The sequence below is a fragment of the Rattus norvegicus genome, chromosome 6 (genome assembly GCF_021556685.1).
Source record: "Rattus norvegicus strain SHRSP/BbbUtx chromosome 6, alternate assembly SHRSP_T2T, whole genome shotgun sequence".
NCBI classification, from domain to species: Eukaryota; Metazoa; Chordata; class Mammalia; order Rodentia; family Muridae; genus Rattus; species Rattus norvegicus.
Window position 1 is genome coordinate 21,017,067 of NC_141539.1, and position 17,940 is coordinate 21,035,006.

General features: G+C 45.7%; 1 protein-coding gene across 6 annotated transcripts in view; it reads left to right on the forward strand.

The window, feature by feature from the left end:
* The window catches only part of Dhx57 (DExH-box helicase 57), a 50,982-nt gene extending 39,147 nt beyond the window's left edge, over window positions 1–11,835 (forward strand). For 5 of the 6 annotated variants that reach the window (XM_087554032.1, XM_087554033.1, XM_087554036.1 and 2 more), the window contains 5 exons: window positions 1,558–1,692; window positions 2,911–2,985; window positions 4,141–4,275; window positions 8,638–8,838; window positions 11,200–11,828. In XM_087554032.1, coding sequence (XP_087410158.1) covers window positions 1,558–1,692; window positions 2,911–2,985; window positions 4,141–4,275; window positions 8,638–8,838; window positions 11,200–11,343 — 690 coding nt within the window. In that variant the 3' untranslated portion in view covers window positions 11,344–11,828. Of the gene's footprint in view, window positions 1–1,557; window positions 1,693–2,910; window positions 2,986–4,140; window positions 4,276–8,637; window positions 8,839–11,199 lie in introns of all 6 variants that reach the window. The other variant, NM_001191907.2, reaches the window with a different exon arrangement.
* Window positions 11,836–17,940: the final 6,105 nt, after the last annotated feature.

The window sequence follows — 17,940 nt, forward strand, 5'->3', positions numbered from 1 at the left end:
AAACTTTTTTTGGTTTTTTTTTGTTTGTTTGTTTTTTGTTTTTTTGTTTTTTTGTTTTTTTTTTTTGGTTCTTTTTTTCGGAGCTGGGGTCCGAACCCAGGGCCTTGCGCTTCCTAGGCAAGCGCTCTACCACTGAGCTAAATGCCCAACCCCTCTACAAAACTTTTATTTGAGTAGCAATCTGGAGGCTGGAGAAAGGGAGGTCCAAGGAACATAAATCGTGTTCTTAGTACTCCTGCTTCCTGACATCTAGTTCTGTCTCCGCTGGTAGATAAGTTGTACCAGAGACCTGACATGTTTTGTTCAGACTGGTGAAATGAATCAGATTCATGTTCCCAGCATGCTAAGCACACCGTCCCCCACCCATTTGTGCCTCCCACGTTTAAAGTAAAGAGCTCTTTTGTGTTGCCATGGCTGTCCTCAACACCTGCACTCAGTCCGCTTGCCTCTCTCTGCCTTCCAAGGAGACCACAAACTGAATTTGATTCTTGCAGCCTATATTTGAACAAAAGCTACAAGATAAAGACATTGGCACTTTTTTAAAAAAGATTTATTTATTTATTTTGTATATGAGTATACTGTAGCTGTCTTCAGACCCACCAGAAGAGGGCATCAGATCCCATTACAGATGGTTGTGAGCCACCATGTGGTTGCTGGGAATTGAACTCAGGACCTCTGGAAGAGCAGTCGGTGCTCTTAACCACTGAGCCATCTCTCCAGCCCTTAACACTTTTCAGTATCTAAATCTAAAAAACTTAAAAATGTCCCCATATTCTCAATGTCAGCTGTGATCCAGTAAGACCATAAGGTAGGGAAAGAGGGAAAGTTCTGCAGATGAGTTTCACTGAGAGAAACATTAGCTACTCTGGGCTCAGATAAGGGACTGACAGGACTTGGATAGAAACGCAAACAGAAAGATTAAGAAGTAAAGCAACGGGGCTGGGGATTTAGCTCAGTGGTAGAGCACTTACCTAGGAAGCGCAAGGCCCTGGGTTCAGTCCCCAGCTCCGAAAAAAAGAACCAAAAAAAAAAAAAAAAAAAAAGAAGTAAAGCAACAAGCCTGACGGTGGGGTGCACACCCTTAATCCCAGCCCTTGGGAGGCAGAGGCAGGCAGATCTCTGTGAGTTAGAGGCCAGCCTGGTCTGCAGAGTGAGTTCCAGGACAGCCAGGGATACAAGCCCTGTCTCAAAAAACAAAACAAACAAGCAGAACAACAAAACAAAGAGGCAGCAAGCAATACCACAAGCAAAAATAAATTACATTTGTTTTGCCCATCCCAAGAATTTCCTAGAAAATCAGACCTGTCACACTGCAGTTAAAATGTTAAATAGAAAATGGCTGGGGTTTTGCAGGCTTTGGGTTTCCATGTAACTGTCTCATCACCTGCCAGTGGGCAGTAAATGGAAGCCGCCTTCTACAGGCGACAGACAAGATTGGCCTTACACCTCGTTAGGTGGACAGCGCACTCACCACTACTCACTGTTGTTACACACGTGTGAGCTACACCTTGGAAGTGTCCTTAGCTCCTTCTTTAACAGGTCCATTCCTTCTTTCAGGAAATGGCCAGCCTCAAACGGCAGTTCACTGAGCTGCTTTCCGATATAGGGTTTGTCAAAGAGGGACTCAGAGCAAAAGAGATTGAAAAGAGAGCCCAAGGGGGAGATGGTGTCCTGGATGCCACAGGAGAGGAGGTAAGGGGCGTGCCCTTCTGTCCTAGTTCACTTTAATTCGAATAGCATTCTTCACTTCGGCCAGTGAGCAGTGGTACACTGGATTCTGCAGTCCACAAAAGTGGCAGCTGACCTCCACGAGCACAGGAGTTTCCATTCATTGTCAACATTGTTTTCTTTTAAATTTCACACTTGTTCTTCATAATTCTGTAATTCACAGTAGGCTCTAGTAATGTTTCCTCAAAACAGGCCAGCCTTTACCAACTAATGTCTTAGGTGTAATTTTAAAAGAGACTTCTTCCCAATGAATTTTTGTTCTTTTGTTATAGAACAATTAGTGTTTGCTAGAGAGTCCCGCTATCTCACAAATCAGATTCTTTCTCTCCGTGATGCTTATCAACACCAGCTCTGTTCATTTACTTGTTTAAACCTATGGGAAAAAAGAGTTCACTTTGATCGTGCTGGGCACGATCGTGCTGGATCAGCTTCACCTTGGCTCTAGTGAGGGCCCCTTAACCACACCACAGTCAAGAGCACTGGCTTGACCGCTGTGCACGCATCTAGAAAAAAATCATCATAAGCTCTTTAAGACATGTGCTGTGTGACTGTGGTCTGGAAGGTTTATTTTCTGCTTAGAAAGAAATTGTTTTATAATAAATAGGAAGTTAGATTTTTGTTTGTTTGTTTAAGATAGACATCAAACGAAATACAATGGCTGGTGGTGGTGGTTGTGCTGGTTTGCATGTGCTTGGCCTAGGGAGTGGCACTATTAGAAGGTGTAGCCTTGGTGAAGTGGGTGTGTCACTGTGGGTGTGAGCCTTAAGACCCTCATCCTAGCTGCCTGGAAGCCAGTCTTCTGCTAACAGCCTTCAGATGAAGATGTAGAACTCTTGGGTCCTCCTGCACCATGCCTGCCTGGATGCTGCCTTGTTCCTGCCTTGATGACAATGGACTGAACCTCAACCTCTAAGCCAGCCCCAGTTAAATGTTGTCCTTAAAGAGTTGCTTGGGTCACGGTGTGGGTTCACAGCAGTAAAACCCCAACTAAGACAGTAGTGCACACCTTTAATCCCAGCATTTGGGACAGAAGCAGCTGTATCTCTTATGAGTTCGAGGCCAGCCTGGTTTACATTAGTGAGTTTCAGGCCAGGCAGGGCTAACGTGAAACTCTCAAAAAGAAAGACCTGTGCTGGCAAATGCTGAAACACCTCGTGTGGTAATGCTATGTTTCTCTCACAGGCTAACACAAATGCTGAGAACCCCAAGCTGATATCAGCAGTGCTGTGTGCCGCTCTGTATCCAAATGTAGTACAGGTAACGTGACGCTTTTCCTGAGTCCTCTTGTTTCCTGTCTTAACAGTAGCAAAGGGTAAACTTTGTCATCATCACACACACAGTACGCAGGGATTCCCAGTTCCTTCGTTCCCCCCATCACAGAGGTTGTAGGAGACAAGGTTGTAAATGAGCCTACAGCACACACAGACTGCCTGGGTGTAGTAGTACAAAGAAATGCAGATTTACACAAGGAAATAGACTCGTTTACTCCTAAAATTGGCAACATCTAATAATTAATACCAATGCTGTGTAAGTCCTTAAATAAGCACTCTGGGTGAGAATACAATTCATATCTGTCCTAACTCTGCTCCATTTCTAGAGCTGGTAGAGGAAATTTGCAAATACGCACGCACAAAGTTATAGCCGGGAGGATCCTCACTCAGCAGATGGATTTTCACCCAGCAAATCTAAGTTTGCAGTGACATGACCAGCTGTGGTGGTGCAAACCTGTAATCACTGCCCTGGAGAGACGGGGAAGATGGGGGGTTCAAAGGCCGCCTCAGCACACTAATCCAACACCATGTGGGCACTTCAGACTTGCCCAATAAGTAAATAAATAAAGTTTAACGATGAAGTTGTAGACACTTACAATGAGGCACTATATAATTCTTGATAACAATGCTTTAGGAAAATCTTGAATAAATATAAGAAAGTGTTCAATATATAAAGTTTAAAAAGCAAGTGATACGACAGCCGTGGGACAGGGAGGTGACTCAGTGGATAAAGGTGCTTGCCTAGAAGTTGAGTTTACCTCTTAGCTGAGTTTAATCCTTGGGGCCTACATGGTGGGAAAAAAGAACTGATTCATGCAAGCTGTTCTCTGACCTCCACGTGGACATGGTGTGCATGCCTACACACACACACACACACACACACACACACACACACACATTTGCATACTATTAACATATATCTCAGCACTGGGGAGATAACACAGGAGAATCACAGGTTTGAAGCCAACCAAGACTACATAGTAAGCTCCAGGATAACCTGTGCTGTACAATGAGACCCTGCCTTGAAAAAAATGAAACATGAAAAGAAACAAGATCTAGTCAAGCAATTCTTGTTTGTGCCAAAGGACAAGTCCTGCAATGAAAATATGTTTATCCATTTTCACAAATACTTGTTATCTAGGTCAAAACCCCAGAAGGAAAGTTCCAGAAGACCAGTTCTGGAGTGGTCAGACTGCAGCCAAAGTCAGCTGAGCTGAAGTTCGTTACCAAGAATGACGGCTATGTCCACATTCACCCTTCCTCAGTAAACTATCAGGTCAGCATGCAGTGTTCAGTATGTTACCTATGGCACCTCCTCAGTGAGAAACGCAGTCCCTAAGGCAGGCAAGCCTCGGTCCATGACTTGCAGTGTCTCCAGGAGTACCACAGAGTTAGAGAGGGTCGGATCTGTGTAAACAGACTGACACGCTGCTTCTGGAGAGGGTTTCCAGTTTGGGAAAATTCCACTATATACAAAAAGAGCTCATTCCTGCTCTCAGATGAACACTGCTCTGTGGGTTGGTTTACGAAGCCATGAGGTAGTTCCACCATCAGCATGCTTTGCCAGTCCGTTATTCTGTCCTTCCATCAACCTGTGCTGAGACTGCTGCCTCCTCCCCAGAGGTAAACTCATCTATGGTCACAGTGGCCTGCTAGTTGTCACATCTAAAGGGACATCACCTGGTCCTCATGTGGCTTTTGACATTGTTAACTTTCTTCCTCTCCAATCAGTGATCTCTTTTCTCCTGAAGGAGCCCTGGTCACTGTCTGCTTTACCAGGTCCCCTTCCCCTGCTCTGAGGCTTTTCTCACTGTGGTGTGTGTACACTCCCCGACCCTCACTGTACTGTGTGTACACTCCCCGACCCTCACTGTACTGTGTGTACACTCCTCAACCCTCACTGTTCTCTGCATATACTCCTCGACCCTCACTGTACTATGTGTACACTCCTCGACCCTCACTGTACTGTGTGTACACTCCCCGACCCTCACTGTACTGTGTGTACACTCCCCGACCCTCACTGTACTGTGTGTACACTCCTCAACCCTCACTGTTGTCTGCATATACTCCTCGACCCTCACTGTACTATGTGTACACTCCTCGACCCTCACTGTACTGTGTGTACACTCCCCGACCCTCACTGTACTGTGTGTACACTCCCCGACCATCACTGTACTGTGTGTACACTCCCCGACCCTCACTGTACTGTGTGTACACTCCCCGACCATCACTGTAGTCTGTGTACACTCCCCGACCCTCACTGTACTGTGTGTACACTCCCCGACCCTCACTGTACTGTGTGTACACTCCCCGACCCTCACTGTACTGTGTGTACACTCCCTGACCCTCACTGTACTGTGTGTACACTCCCCGACCATTACTGTACTGTGTGTACACTCCCCGACCCTCACTGTACTGTGTGTACACTCCCCGACCCTCACTGTAGTCTGTGTACACTCCTCGACCCTCACTGTACTGTGTGTACACTCCCCGACCCTCCAAGGGCACAACATCATGATCTCAGTTGCCCAGTACATGTTCACCCCAAGTCTATCCAGAGCTCAGTGTGTTCTGAACCTTCCTGTTAGAGAACAGCAGCTAGTGTCCTCCTCAGATCAAACTCATCATCTTCCTGTACACCATCTTCCTGGGTGCTGTCCAGGAATGGTACCATCTGAATCAGGGTCTGATGTGCTTTTCTCCACATTGATTCAATTGACCACCAAGTTCAGGTAGTGTCACCTTTGCCTCTTCTCATGGCCACCACCATTTTCTCAGTTCAAATCCCAAACATTGTTTCATGCCCAAAGTACTGTAATAATCTGGAATTCTCTCTAGCCTTCTGCATTATTGCTGTTATCTTGATCATTTCTTTTTTTTTTTTTAATTTTTTTTATTTATTCATTTATTATATATAAGTACACTGTAGCTGTCTTCAGATACACCAGAAGAGGGCATCAGATCTCTTTACAGATGGTTGTGAGCCACCATGTGGTTGCTGGGAATTGAACTCATGACCTCTGGAAGAGCAGTCGGGTGCTCTTAACCGCTGAGCCATCTCTCCAGCCCTATCTTGATCATTTCTTAAATCTTCATATACAGAGTCTATTGTAGAGCCCCACTTCCTCTGTCACTCTGCATGCTGCAGCACTGCATACAATGCAACAGTGTCTCCCATCACCATGACCCGAGACATGCTGCTCCTGTTCCCAGGAAGCCATGCTTAACCTGACATTTCCACTAAGAATCACCTCCTTCATGGGGCGTAGCGTAGTGGTAGAGTGTGCCTGGTACAGCAAGGTCCTGTGTCCAGTCCTCAGCACTTCCGACTCAGACAGAATTTCCTCAGTGCCACTGCCCCCAGACTCCTCTGCCTGCACTGTTCTGCTGCCACTGGGTATGCATTTGTCCACTCTTCTTACCTCGCTACTCTGTCCCAGAATTATAAAATCCAGGACAGGGATTTTTATATCTCCAGAGTCTAGCATGAGGCCTGGGTGAAGGTAGGTGCTCAGTGAAGCATTCAGAGAGAAGAAAACAAGGAAAGAGTACAGAGAACTCTCACCAGGTGCATGGTGCCCGCCTTTAATCCCAGCACTTGAGGGCAGAGGCAGGTCCACATGGTGAGTTCCAGGACAGCCGGAGCTGCAGAGTGAGACCCTATCTCAAAACAAACAAAACAGAAGAAGAGGGGCAGAGTGAGGTTGAAAGGTCAGTGCTGGTCAGCCCCATGGTGCTACTGAGGAAAGTGGTGGTAAACTATGGGAAAGGTCTCCAAGCTCAGAGGACCAGGAGGCCTCCACTCATCTTGACTGCCTCAACTTTAGACAGCACAGGCCTGAGCTAGCTGCACTCTTCTCTTCTTAGACAGCACAGGCCTGAGCTAGCTGCACTCTTCTCTTCTTAGACAGCACAGGCCTGAGCTAGCTGCACTCTTCTCTTCTTAGACAGCACAGGCCTGAGCTAGCTGCACTCTTCTCTTCTTAGACAGCACAGGCCTGAGCTAGCTGCACTCTTCTTTTCTTAGACAGCACAGGCCTGAGCTAGCTGCACTCTTCTCTTCTTAGACAGCACAGGCCTGAGCTAGCTGCACTCTTCTCTTCTTTTCGGCGAGCCATGTGGAAGACAACATCCATGCATGCCTGCTAGTCTGTCTCTGTGCTGGGCACTGTTGTAGGCCATGGAGGACAGGAAATGAACAAGGTCCTTCTACTCAAGCAGTTTTAGCTGTGAGGACAGGCAGGAAAGAAGTCAGTGGCAAATGCCCTAGAGAAAAAGCTAAGCAGGCAGCAAGCTGAGAGGAGCCTTTTTTCTATAGAGCAATTTGGGAAGAACTCTAGGATAAAACAGTCAGGTCCTGAATGAGAAGCAAGCCATATGGATCTCTGGGAGAGAACATTCCAGCACAGAAGTAAGTGCTGAGACCAGGAACACGAGTGTATCTGGGACGTTCAGTGGGCGATTGATCCGGATGAGCATGATGGGAGCTGTGCAGGGACAAATGAGCCGGGGTTGGGTCATGTAGGGAATTTAGATCTATAGCCTCTGGGGAACCATCGGAATCTTGGCCCTACCTGAAAGATCACTGTGGCTGCTGTGAAAAGACGCCATTAAGATGCGGACGCAACCACAGAGTGTGCAGAGGACGCTGCGGTGGCCCTGGTGGCCCTGGTGAAAAGCAAAGGTTTGTAGTAACATGGTAGCTAGAAAGGTCATGAGAATGAGACTGTCGGCCCCGATCTGTTTGAAACACATAGCTGTCAGGACTTGATGATGCTCCAAATGGAACCGGGCAGAAAAGAGCAGCTAAGCTCCCACACACGGGGGCTTGAACACATGGGCTGCCATTTTCTGAAATGAGGAGCTGTAGAGAAAAAGAATCAAGAACCTTTTAGTATTAGCTTGCAGAGGACCCAGATTCAACCCTCCGCACCTACATGATGGCTCACACTGTACAAAGCTCCAAACCCAAGGGGCCCAGTGCCTCATTCTGACCTCCAGAGACACAAATATGTGCAGGCAAACACACAAAATTAATAAATCTAGAAAATTATTTTTAAACATTTTATCATGAATTATATCATGCAACATAACATCCCATAAATATCTACAGTTTTACTTTAGTGCTCAGTTAAAAATGTGGGTGCTGCTGGGGTGGCTCAGCGGATAAGGGAGTTTGATGTCACACCGTGCAGCCAGAGTTCTACCCCTGGGACTCACTAGAGAGGAAGAGAACTGGATCCTGTATGTTACATACATGCAGTGGCACATGAGTATGAGCATGTGTCCACACACACAAATGAACATACCTCCGAAAACTTCTGAACACCACCCAAAGGGGCTTTTTATTGTTGTCGCTTTGTTTTCTAGGGCACTAGGGATTGAACCCAGGGCCTCGTGCATGCTATGCAAATGTTCTGTCACTGAGCATCCCCAGCCCTAACAAGGAGACGTTTACAAAGTGGTAGATGCTGGCTGGGCTTCTGATGGGTATCAGGAAGTCACACAACAACAGTGAGCTCAGAGGAAAGGTAGCTGCGAGTCCTTAATGGACAGGCAGCTCTGACGTCCACAGGACTGGCGGGACCCCCCTTACGTGTCCATCCACCTTGTTGTCATCTGAGGTTTTGTGTTACAGGTCAGACACTTCGACAGCCCCTACCTGTTGTACCATGAGAAAATCAAAACGAGCCGGGTGTTTATCCGAGACTGCAGCATGGTGTCTGTGTACCCCCTAGTCTTGTTTGGCGGAGGCCAAGTGAGTGTGCAGCTTCAAAGAGGGGCATTCGTCGTCTCCTTGGATGATGGGTGGATCCGGTTCGTGGCAGCTTCCCACCAGGTAAAGGAACAGTGACCCATTTAAAGGCTCTGCAATATGAAATGACAACATTGCTTCAGGACCAAGAATAACAGAACTAATGGGCGGGAAGCATGAAACCAGCCTGAGGCAGACAAGGGCCTATTAACAGTGCCAGGGAAGCAGTGGGGTAGGGAGACTTGAGATGAGGGAGAACTGAGGCAGAGGTTTAAGTCAGACAGTGCTCAAGTAGTTAGGAGGCTGAGGCAGCATGATTACTGGGAGTTTGAGGACAGCTAGAGTCACATAGCAAAACCTTGCTTCAATAACAAAAACAAACAATAGAATCTTAGTGATGCATAGCTAAGCAAAAATAAATCAATAAAAATCCTGATCTTACCATTATCATAAAAGAAAAAAGTGGTCAGACTACCTCATTGATAGACCTTGGGTTTAATCAACACAAAAATAAAGCAATAAATAATAACTAAAAAAGAAATGAACTCTATATACTAATAGTCCCAAGAAGATCACTAAGGCAAGAAGATCACTCAAGCCAGGTACTTAAGCCTACAGATACTTAAGACTATAGCCTGGGCAACATAGCAAGACCTTATCTGTAAAAAACAAAACTTGAAAATACACCTCAGAGGTAGAGTATGCAATCAACACGTGTAAGACTTAGATACAACCCCTGGTACTTAAAAAAGTAATAACCCCCAATATATTTTATTTAACTAATATACCCAGCATGTTTTAGTCCCAATGTGTAATCAATATAGAAAGCTACTGAGTTATTTCACTTCTCTTTGCATATTAAGTCTTTAACATCAGATGTGCATTCACACTCTTCAGTTTGAGCCAGGTACGTTTCAGGTGCTCCTAAGTAACCACGTCTGACCAGTGGCTGTCATGGCCAAAGGGCCACGCAAGGCTGGTTTGGTGCAGCAGCAGCTGATAAAGGCCGGCTCTCCCTGTGTGACCTAGATGGTTGCAGGAGATCCTAGCTTCACAACTACACAACAGGCCTTCCTGAAAGGGGAGAAATCCTCATGCCTAGAAGCTTCATCAAAGCTTCCCTCCTAAAGCGTGGGGTGGCATATGCTTATACTCTAACACTTGCATGTTGAGTTGGTGGTTCATTCTGAATTGTGGCCATCCGAGGATACATAGTGAGACCCAGCTTTTTTTTTTTTTTCCTTCTTCTTCTTTTTCTTTTTTCTTTTTTTTCGGAGCTGGGGACCGAACCCAGGGCCTTCCGCTTGCTAGGCAAGCACTCTACCACTGAGCTAAATCTCCAACCCCGAGACCCAGCTTTAAAAAACAAAGCTAAACCCTTTGCATCGTAACCCCAGGGTAAGACATATTCAGAAGCTCTTGCCCACCTTCAGCTACATAGCAAGTATGAGGGCAGCTGAGCTCTGTAAGATCTTGTCTTGAAAGCTAAAAATAAAAATCTGACCTGTGAGATGGCTCAGCATGGTAAGGGTCCTTGCTGCTAAATCTTACAGGCAGAGTTCAAGCTCAGAACCTCCTTGATAGGAGGAGAAAATTAACTTCCTCAGGCTGTCCTGACCCTCACATGTGTGTGCCCAAATACACACAGATATACCAATAAAACAAAAAGTGACAACATGGTTTTTAAAAAGCTCTCACTGGGGCTGGAGCAATAGCTCAGTGGTTAAGAGCACTGGCTTCTCTTCCAGAGGACCAGAGTTCAATTCCCAGCACCCACATGGCAGCTCACAACTGTCTGTAACTCCAGCTCCAGGGATCCAACACCTTCACGCAGACATGCATGCAGGCAAGCACCAATGCCCACAGAAGTAAAGAAGGAAATTAGCAAACACCAAATACATACATGCATACATACATGCAAGTTCTCACTGAACACAGAGCTTACACCTGGAATCCTGGAATCCCAGCACTCAGGAGGAGGGGCTGGGATACTTTCTGTGAGTTCGAGGCCAGTCTGGGCTACTGTATGAGACTGTCTCAAAAACCCACAAGGCTGGAGAGGTGACATCAGCAAAGCCCTTTCTGTATGAGCATGAGAACCTGAATTCAGATTCCATGCACACTCCCATGTGTGCACACATGCCTGCACAGACACACAAAATCAACAAACTGTACTGTGGAAAATACTTAAAAGCCACACTTCCTAAAGTAATGAGTCCTGGCAACCCAGGCTGTGACCCCAGCACTCCCAGGCTGAGGCAAGAAGGTAAAAACTTCAGATAAGTAATGAATAAACGTGATAGAGATAAGTAAACAATAAGTGGATATCCTTACAGTGGGCCTCACTAGTCACAGAGTGGAAATGTGCTAAAATGCTGTCGGAAGTCTTAAGTGATGCTGCTTATCACGACCTCAACACAGCTAATGCAGCAGTTTGCATCATAGGTGGCCGAACTGGTGAAGGAACTCCGCTGTGAGCTTGACCAGCTCCTCCAGGATAAAATTAAGAACCCAAGCATGGACCTGTGTACCTGTCCTAGAGGGTCTCGAATTATCAGCATGATTGTGAAGCTGATCACCACACAGTGAGACTGGCCGGTTGCCTGCTCTTCACCTCTGTTCCCTGCAAGGCACAGGAGCACTCCTACCTCCCACGGAAGACTGACCTGGGGCTGCCCCTGGGGCACAGAGCCTGGGCCCCACAGCCCAAGAGACAGTCTCCACACTGGTGTTTCTGAAAACATGGGGACACTCCCAGCACAATTTGGAGTGTCAGTGGTAGGACAGTCTAAAACCCAGCTTGTCTTTTTGTGACTGTACCAAACTGAATGCAATTCACCTCATAACTCGAGACTGAATGTTTAATACAATTCTGTCTTAATGTATGTATTCTTCCCTCCTCCTTTTTATTATGCATTGTCTGTACTTAATTGATGATCCTTTTCTCTTGGTTTTTTACTGGGCATGAGGAGAAATGTTTGGTTTTCCCTGTCATAATAAAGGCTTACCTGAGAGAACTCAAATGAAAGGAAAAAAGAAATCATGTGAGTAAGAAAAATAAAACTTTCATTTTAGACCTGGTGTGGAGTAAATGTGATTTGTTACGGATTTTTATTTTTATTTATAAAAGATCAGGGTTTTAAAAGAAGTAAATTAGTAAGTTAATGTAATTAGTTCTGAGGGTGCTACAATGCAAAGCTGGTCTCCTCCTCAACACCCCTATTAAAAGGAGAACAGCCTTCATGGTTTCAGTCTCTGACTTGTACATTTAAGAATCTTTGCTCTTGGGCTGGAGAGATGGCTCAGTGGTTAAGAACACTGACTGCACTTCTAAAGGTCCTGAGTTCAAATCCCAGCAACCACATGGTGGCTCACAAGCATCTGTAATGGGATCTGATGCCCTCTTCTGGTGTGTCTGAAGACAGCTACAGTGTACTCATATATAATAGATTAAAGACATACACAACCACAAAATAAAAGAATCTTTGCTCTTACAGAGGACCTGAGTTCAAATCCCAGCAACCACATGGTGGCTCCCAACCATCTGTAATGGGATCTGATGCCCTCTTCTGGTGTGTCTGAAGACAGCTGCAGTGTACTTATATATAATAGATTAAAGACATACACAACCACAAAATAAAAGAATCTTTGCTCTTACAGAGGACCTGAGTTCAGTTCCCAGAACCTGTGTCACATCACTCACAGCCACCTATAACTCCAGCCTTCCCCCACACCAGACACCTCAGTGAAGAATGTATCTTATGTAAGTTTTAGGAATTCTAGGCTGCCCAAAATTACCAAGTAGGTTTTAGTTTCAATACATTTGAAGAGCTTCCCTTAAGTATATTTTTAGTCTCTAATTCTCTTTGCATAAAGAAAACACCACAAACACATATGCAAAGCACCCGCAGTGTTCAGCTGCTGATTAGCTACTGACACAAAGCTCTCATCAGAGTGGACAAACCTAAACCCCTTAGGAAGCAGAGAAACAAACTATCATTGCTCCAAATAACTTTTTTTATTATATAAGTACACTGTCACTGTCTTCAGACACACCAGAAGAGGGCATCAGATCCCATTACAAATGGATATGAGCCACCATGTGGTTTCTGGGAATTGAACTCCGGACCTCTGGAAGAGCAGTCAGTGCTCTTAACCATTGAGCCATCTCTCCAGCCCTACGTAGGTGGTTTGGTTTTGGTTTTTTAATTGGAGAGAAGTGTCAGAATGGAGGTAACAAGTCTCACACTAAAGAAACTGAATTTGCTTTCCTCCTTGCATTCCTTATCTGTTAGGGATAACTTGCTCCCTGACAATAACAAATTTAATCTTTATCCTTTTCTTGATTTGAATAATATGTCTAAGTACAGCATGTAGATCTGAGTCATGCGGTAAATGTCAGCTCCTTTTAAACATGTTCCTAAAATGTCATAAGATTTTGGAAAGTACTTTGTAAAATTAAAACACAAAAGCATACATTGTCCAGAGGTTGGAGAAGAAGCTGTCAGTAAAGTGCTTGCTCTGTGAGAACCTGAGCTGAGGTCCCTAGCTGCACACAGCCAGGCACGCTAGTATGGCGTGCTAGCGTGTGTCTACCCCAGTGCTGGGTGCTAAGAGGTGGTGGTAGATCCTGGAACTTGCTGGCAAGCCAGCTTAGACAAACTGGTGAGCTAAAGGTTCCATGAAAGACTGTCTCAAAAAACAAGGGGGAGGCTGGCAAGATGGCTCAGTGGGTAAAGGCACTTGTTACCATGCCTGATGACTAGAGTTTGATCTCCAGGCTCCAAGGAGAAGAAAAGAACCCATCCTCCAACTTGCACACGCCAGCTGTGGTGTGCATATGCTAAATAGTAAATAAATGAATGTAATAGAAAATTTGTTAAGCACAACCAAGGAAGACACTGAAAGTTTGTTTCTAGGAGGCATGTGCACACACACACCACAGAGAGAGAGAGAGAGAGAGAGAGGAGGGGAGGAGGAAGAGGAGGAGGAAGAGGAGGAGGAGGGGACTCTGCTGTGATATATTCTCCTAATTTCTAGATCTAATGGGAACCCTCTGGAGTTATCTTGCATCACCCATATAAATAATAGCTCTTGAATAGTTACTCGAACCTCCAGGTAGATGCTGCTTTTCCCTTTTAAATCATTGATGGAATTAATCATAAATCCTGGAGCTTCTTTCTCTCCACATTCAAGGCAAAAACTGCTCAGGAAATTTAGCCAATTAATAAAATACAAAAGCAGCTATTGTTTTCAGAAGGTAGGTCTCACTCACTCAGACCTCCTCCACCCCACGCCGAGGATGAGCTCACTCGTGCGAGCGTCTTGATCATGACCCTGTGTCAGTGAGTATTTGAGTGTCAGAGGGCAGAGTGCACAGACAGAAACAGATGAGAGAATGTTCTAGTCACAGCAACAGTTTCAGACTGTTCCTGGGTGGTCGGCTTCTTCAGTATCTTTTGGTCTCCTCCCACCTCTGGGTTGGGGAAGTTGGGTTTTGTTTGTTTTGCAGGGCTGGGCTCTGAATCCAGGTCCTTGTCCATGCTAGGCAAGGAATCTAGAGTCTACCCTGGCCCTTGCTTTTGTTTCATTTTTTAGACATGGTCTCACTATGTGGCCCAGGCAGGTATGGACCTTGGTGGGGGCAGGCATGGAGGGCAGAGGTCAACATCAGGATTCTCTATTGCTCTCTACCCTAATTCTGAAGACAGGTTCTCACACTGAACCTGGAACTCACCAAGTTATCTACACTGGCTTGCCGTCAAGCTCAGATCTACCCACCCACCTCCTCCCCAGCCAGCATTGAGGTGACAGTCACAAGCTTGGCTTTTTACATGGATGTTGGGGATTCAGACTCAGGTCCCCGTGCTTCTGTGACCAGCACTCTACTTCCTGCGCCATTTCTCTAAGCCCTCTTCTAGTACTGTAAATGTAACACACTGCAGTGTGGCTGACAATCGTGAGGAGTCACTGGATGGTGGAACTTCTTGCCATTTCTACATTATCACCCCAGTAGGATATCTGACATTGCACTTGTAGTGGTTTGATTAGAGTGATTCATCTTGCTTACTGTTCTACTGCTGTGAAAAGACACCATGACCATGGCAACTCTCACTCTCAGTATAAAAGAAAGCTTTTAATTGGGGCTTGCTTGGTTTCAAAGGTTTAGTACATTACCATTGTGGTGGGTGGGGTGGCAGCATGCAGGCAGACACAGTGCTGGGGAAGTAGCTGAGGGTTCCACATCTGAACCTGCAGGCAGCATGAAAAGAGAGACACTGGGCCTGGCTTGAGCTTTTATAACCTCAAAGCTCATTAGTGACACACCTTTTCCAACAAGCTCACACCTCCCAAGCCCTTCCAATTAGTTTCACACCCCAATAACTAAACATTCAAATGTACGAGCTTCTGGGGGCCGTTCTCATCCAAAGCACTACAGCCTGCACAGCCCATATATTTGAATACTTGGTCACCAGAGAGGAACTCTTTGAAATGAGCAGAGGGAAGAGCAGAGGAGAGGGGCGGGGAGGGGGGGCAGCTGCTCAATCTTCTAACTACAATGAGGGATGAAGAACAGGGCTTAAATCAATGTTTAACATACTATACAAACATTGATAAATATGGCTTAATAGTATAAAACAAACATTCCGTTAAGGAACACTGCAAACCATGAGGGCTTTGTTTGTTTCTGTTTTTTCTTTAAGTCAGGCATGTTAGTACAATCCTGTAAGCCTAGCCTTGGCAGATAAAAGCAGGACGATCAGGAGTTCAAGATCATCTATCATAAGAGTGAATAGTTTTACAACAACAACAAGGCAAGGAAAATACAGGAAACACACTTACTGCTGCCTCTATCCCTGGCTTTACTGAAACTGTGAAGGGGCTCATTTTCCTTCCATGTTGAGTAAACGTGCATCATGGAGATTAGCCAGCATGTCTTCCCTCTGCTTTGAGGCAGGCCAGAAGACCCACTGGCACCTGAGATTCCACTTGGAATAAGCTTTTCTTCATTCTGTCCTTGGACTTCAGATGTGCTAGACAGCAGATATGCTGGTGCATGCCTGAATACACCTTCTAGACAAAATCTAGGAGTTACATTGTTTCCACTCATGTGCTGCTGGAGTGGGTGGAGCAAGATTGTCACATTGTACCAGGATATCCCATGCCTTGCAGGACACCGAGCAGCGAGTGTCCTTGTATTCTAGTAGATAGATAGCTCTAGCTTTCAGCTATGACAACCAAGTAGGGGACAAATTACCACCAAGTGAGATCAATAAAATGTATTTGTTTATTATATATAAGTACACTGCAGCTGTCCTCAGACACACCCAAAGAGAGTAACTGATCCCCATTACAGACGGTTGTGAGCCACCACGTGGTTGCTGGGAATCGAACTCAGGACCTCTGGAAGAGCAGTCAGTGCTCTTAACCACTGAGCCATCTCTCCGGCCTGAGATCAAGTTTTAAAAATACCCGAAACTATATTTTGGAGGCTAGCAAGATGACTCAGAACATCTACATGGAAAAGAAATAACTGATTCCCGAATTGTAGACCAAAAAAATTATCCAATCCAAAACGTTAGTATTGCCAAGGGAAAGAAAAGTATTTTAAAAAGTGAAATAAGGAACCGTTTTATAAAGTATAATAGCTTATTATCCAAATAAAAAATTGTGCCACAGGTTGGTGATTTGGCTCAGTGGTAGAGTGCTTGCCTAGCAAGCGCAAGGCCCTGGGTTCGATCCCCAGCTCCGAAAAAAAAAAAAAGAATAGGAAAAAAAAAATTGTGCCACTAACCATATCTAAAAATGCAAACATTTTAGATTACTAACAGGAAATCTCGGCCAGAGCAACTCTAATAAACGTACCATGGGGCAGACAGACTGCTCAGTGTGTAAAAGAAATCGCCAAAGCTACCAAGCTAACCTGAGCCGGATCCCCAGACCCACGCAGTAGAGGGAGAAAAAAAAACTTGCACCTTGTACATGTTGTCCTCTGACCTCCACATGTGTGCTGTGGCTCACGTATACACACATGCACACGAGGGCACACACACACGCACACACACGCGCGCGCACACACACACGCGCGCACACACACACACACGCGCACACACGCAGGCCATATGCACATATAGAACAAGCACATGCTATCTGAGTAAGACCAAGAAATGGTATGTACAAACAGGAAAAGGACACGTGTAGATGGAGAGCAATTCGGAAACGTGGCCTCTCAGTTCTGATCTTTTTTTTAAAATCACATATTTTAAGAATGTGAAGATCCGATTTGTGTGTGACTGCTGAAACTATCACTGAGAAAGTCAAGTTATCGTTCTTGGGCCCACATTCCAAAGTGCGAAACACACAAGGGCGCGGGCGCACGAGCACGTGCACGCACACACATGCACGCGCCCTTATCCCCGTGCTGACTGGACAAAATCCCATCTTGTAGACTTCGGCTCACACATAAACCTAAACAGGAACTTTAATTGCTGGGCTGGGTAACTCTTCTCTCCCAAAGTTTACTCATCAGGGTGCCAAAGAGGACGAAGTGCAGCGTGCTCTTCAGAAGACAGGCATCAAAACAAACCAGGAGGCTGCTACACCGCCAGCACTAAGGGACTATCCCACACAGTAAGGAAGCTAGCTGATTAGACCCAGAAGAACGCAACTGTGTCCTCCTGTAAGAAATTCACCTCCTCAGCTCCGTACTTACACTGCAGCTGCCCCCGTTACTCCCCCATCATTTTTACGACACCCTTTCCTGCAGTGAGTATGGCTAAGGAGAGAGTAACTGAAGTACGGCAGAGTACACCACCGCACTGCCCGGAAACCCACAGTGGGCTGCAGAAATGCCTCCCACGCGGGCTTTGAATTTCATTTAAACGACATATTCAATCAGGCGCAGAAGATCAGCTAACATGCTAGACGTTCGGAGCACAAAGATAAACAAAGGCACGGACAGATGTGCGCTCACTTGGATACAACTGATCCGGAACATAACTTACCCACAGAGTCTCAGTAGCTCAAGAATCCGGATGCCTATTTATTGAAACTACAAGGAAAGGGACTAAAGGCATCGGGCTTCCTAATTCTGCTTTTCTACTCTCAGGCCTATGGAGGGAGCACGGCGGTATGGTGCTTGTCTAGCATACAAGAGGCCTCTCTCCCTCATAAATAAGGCGTGCT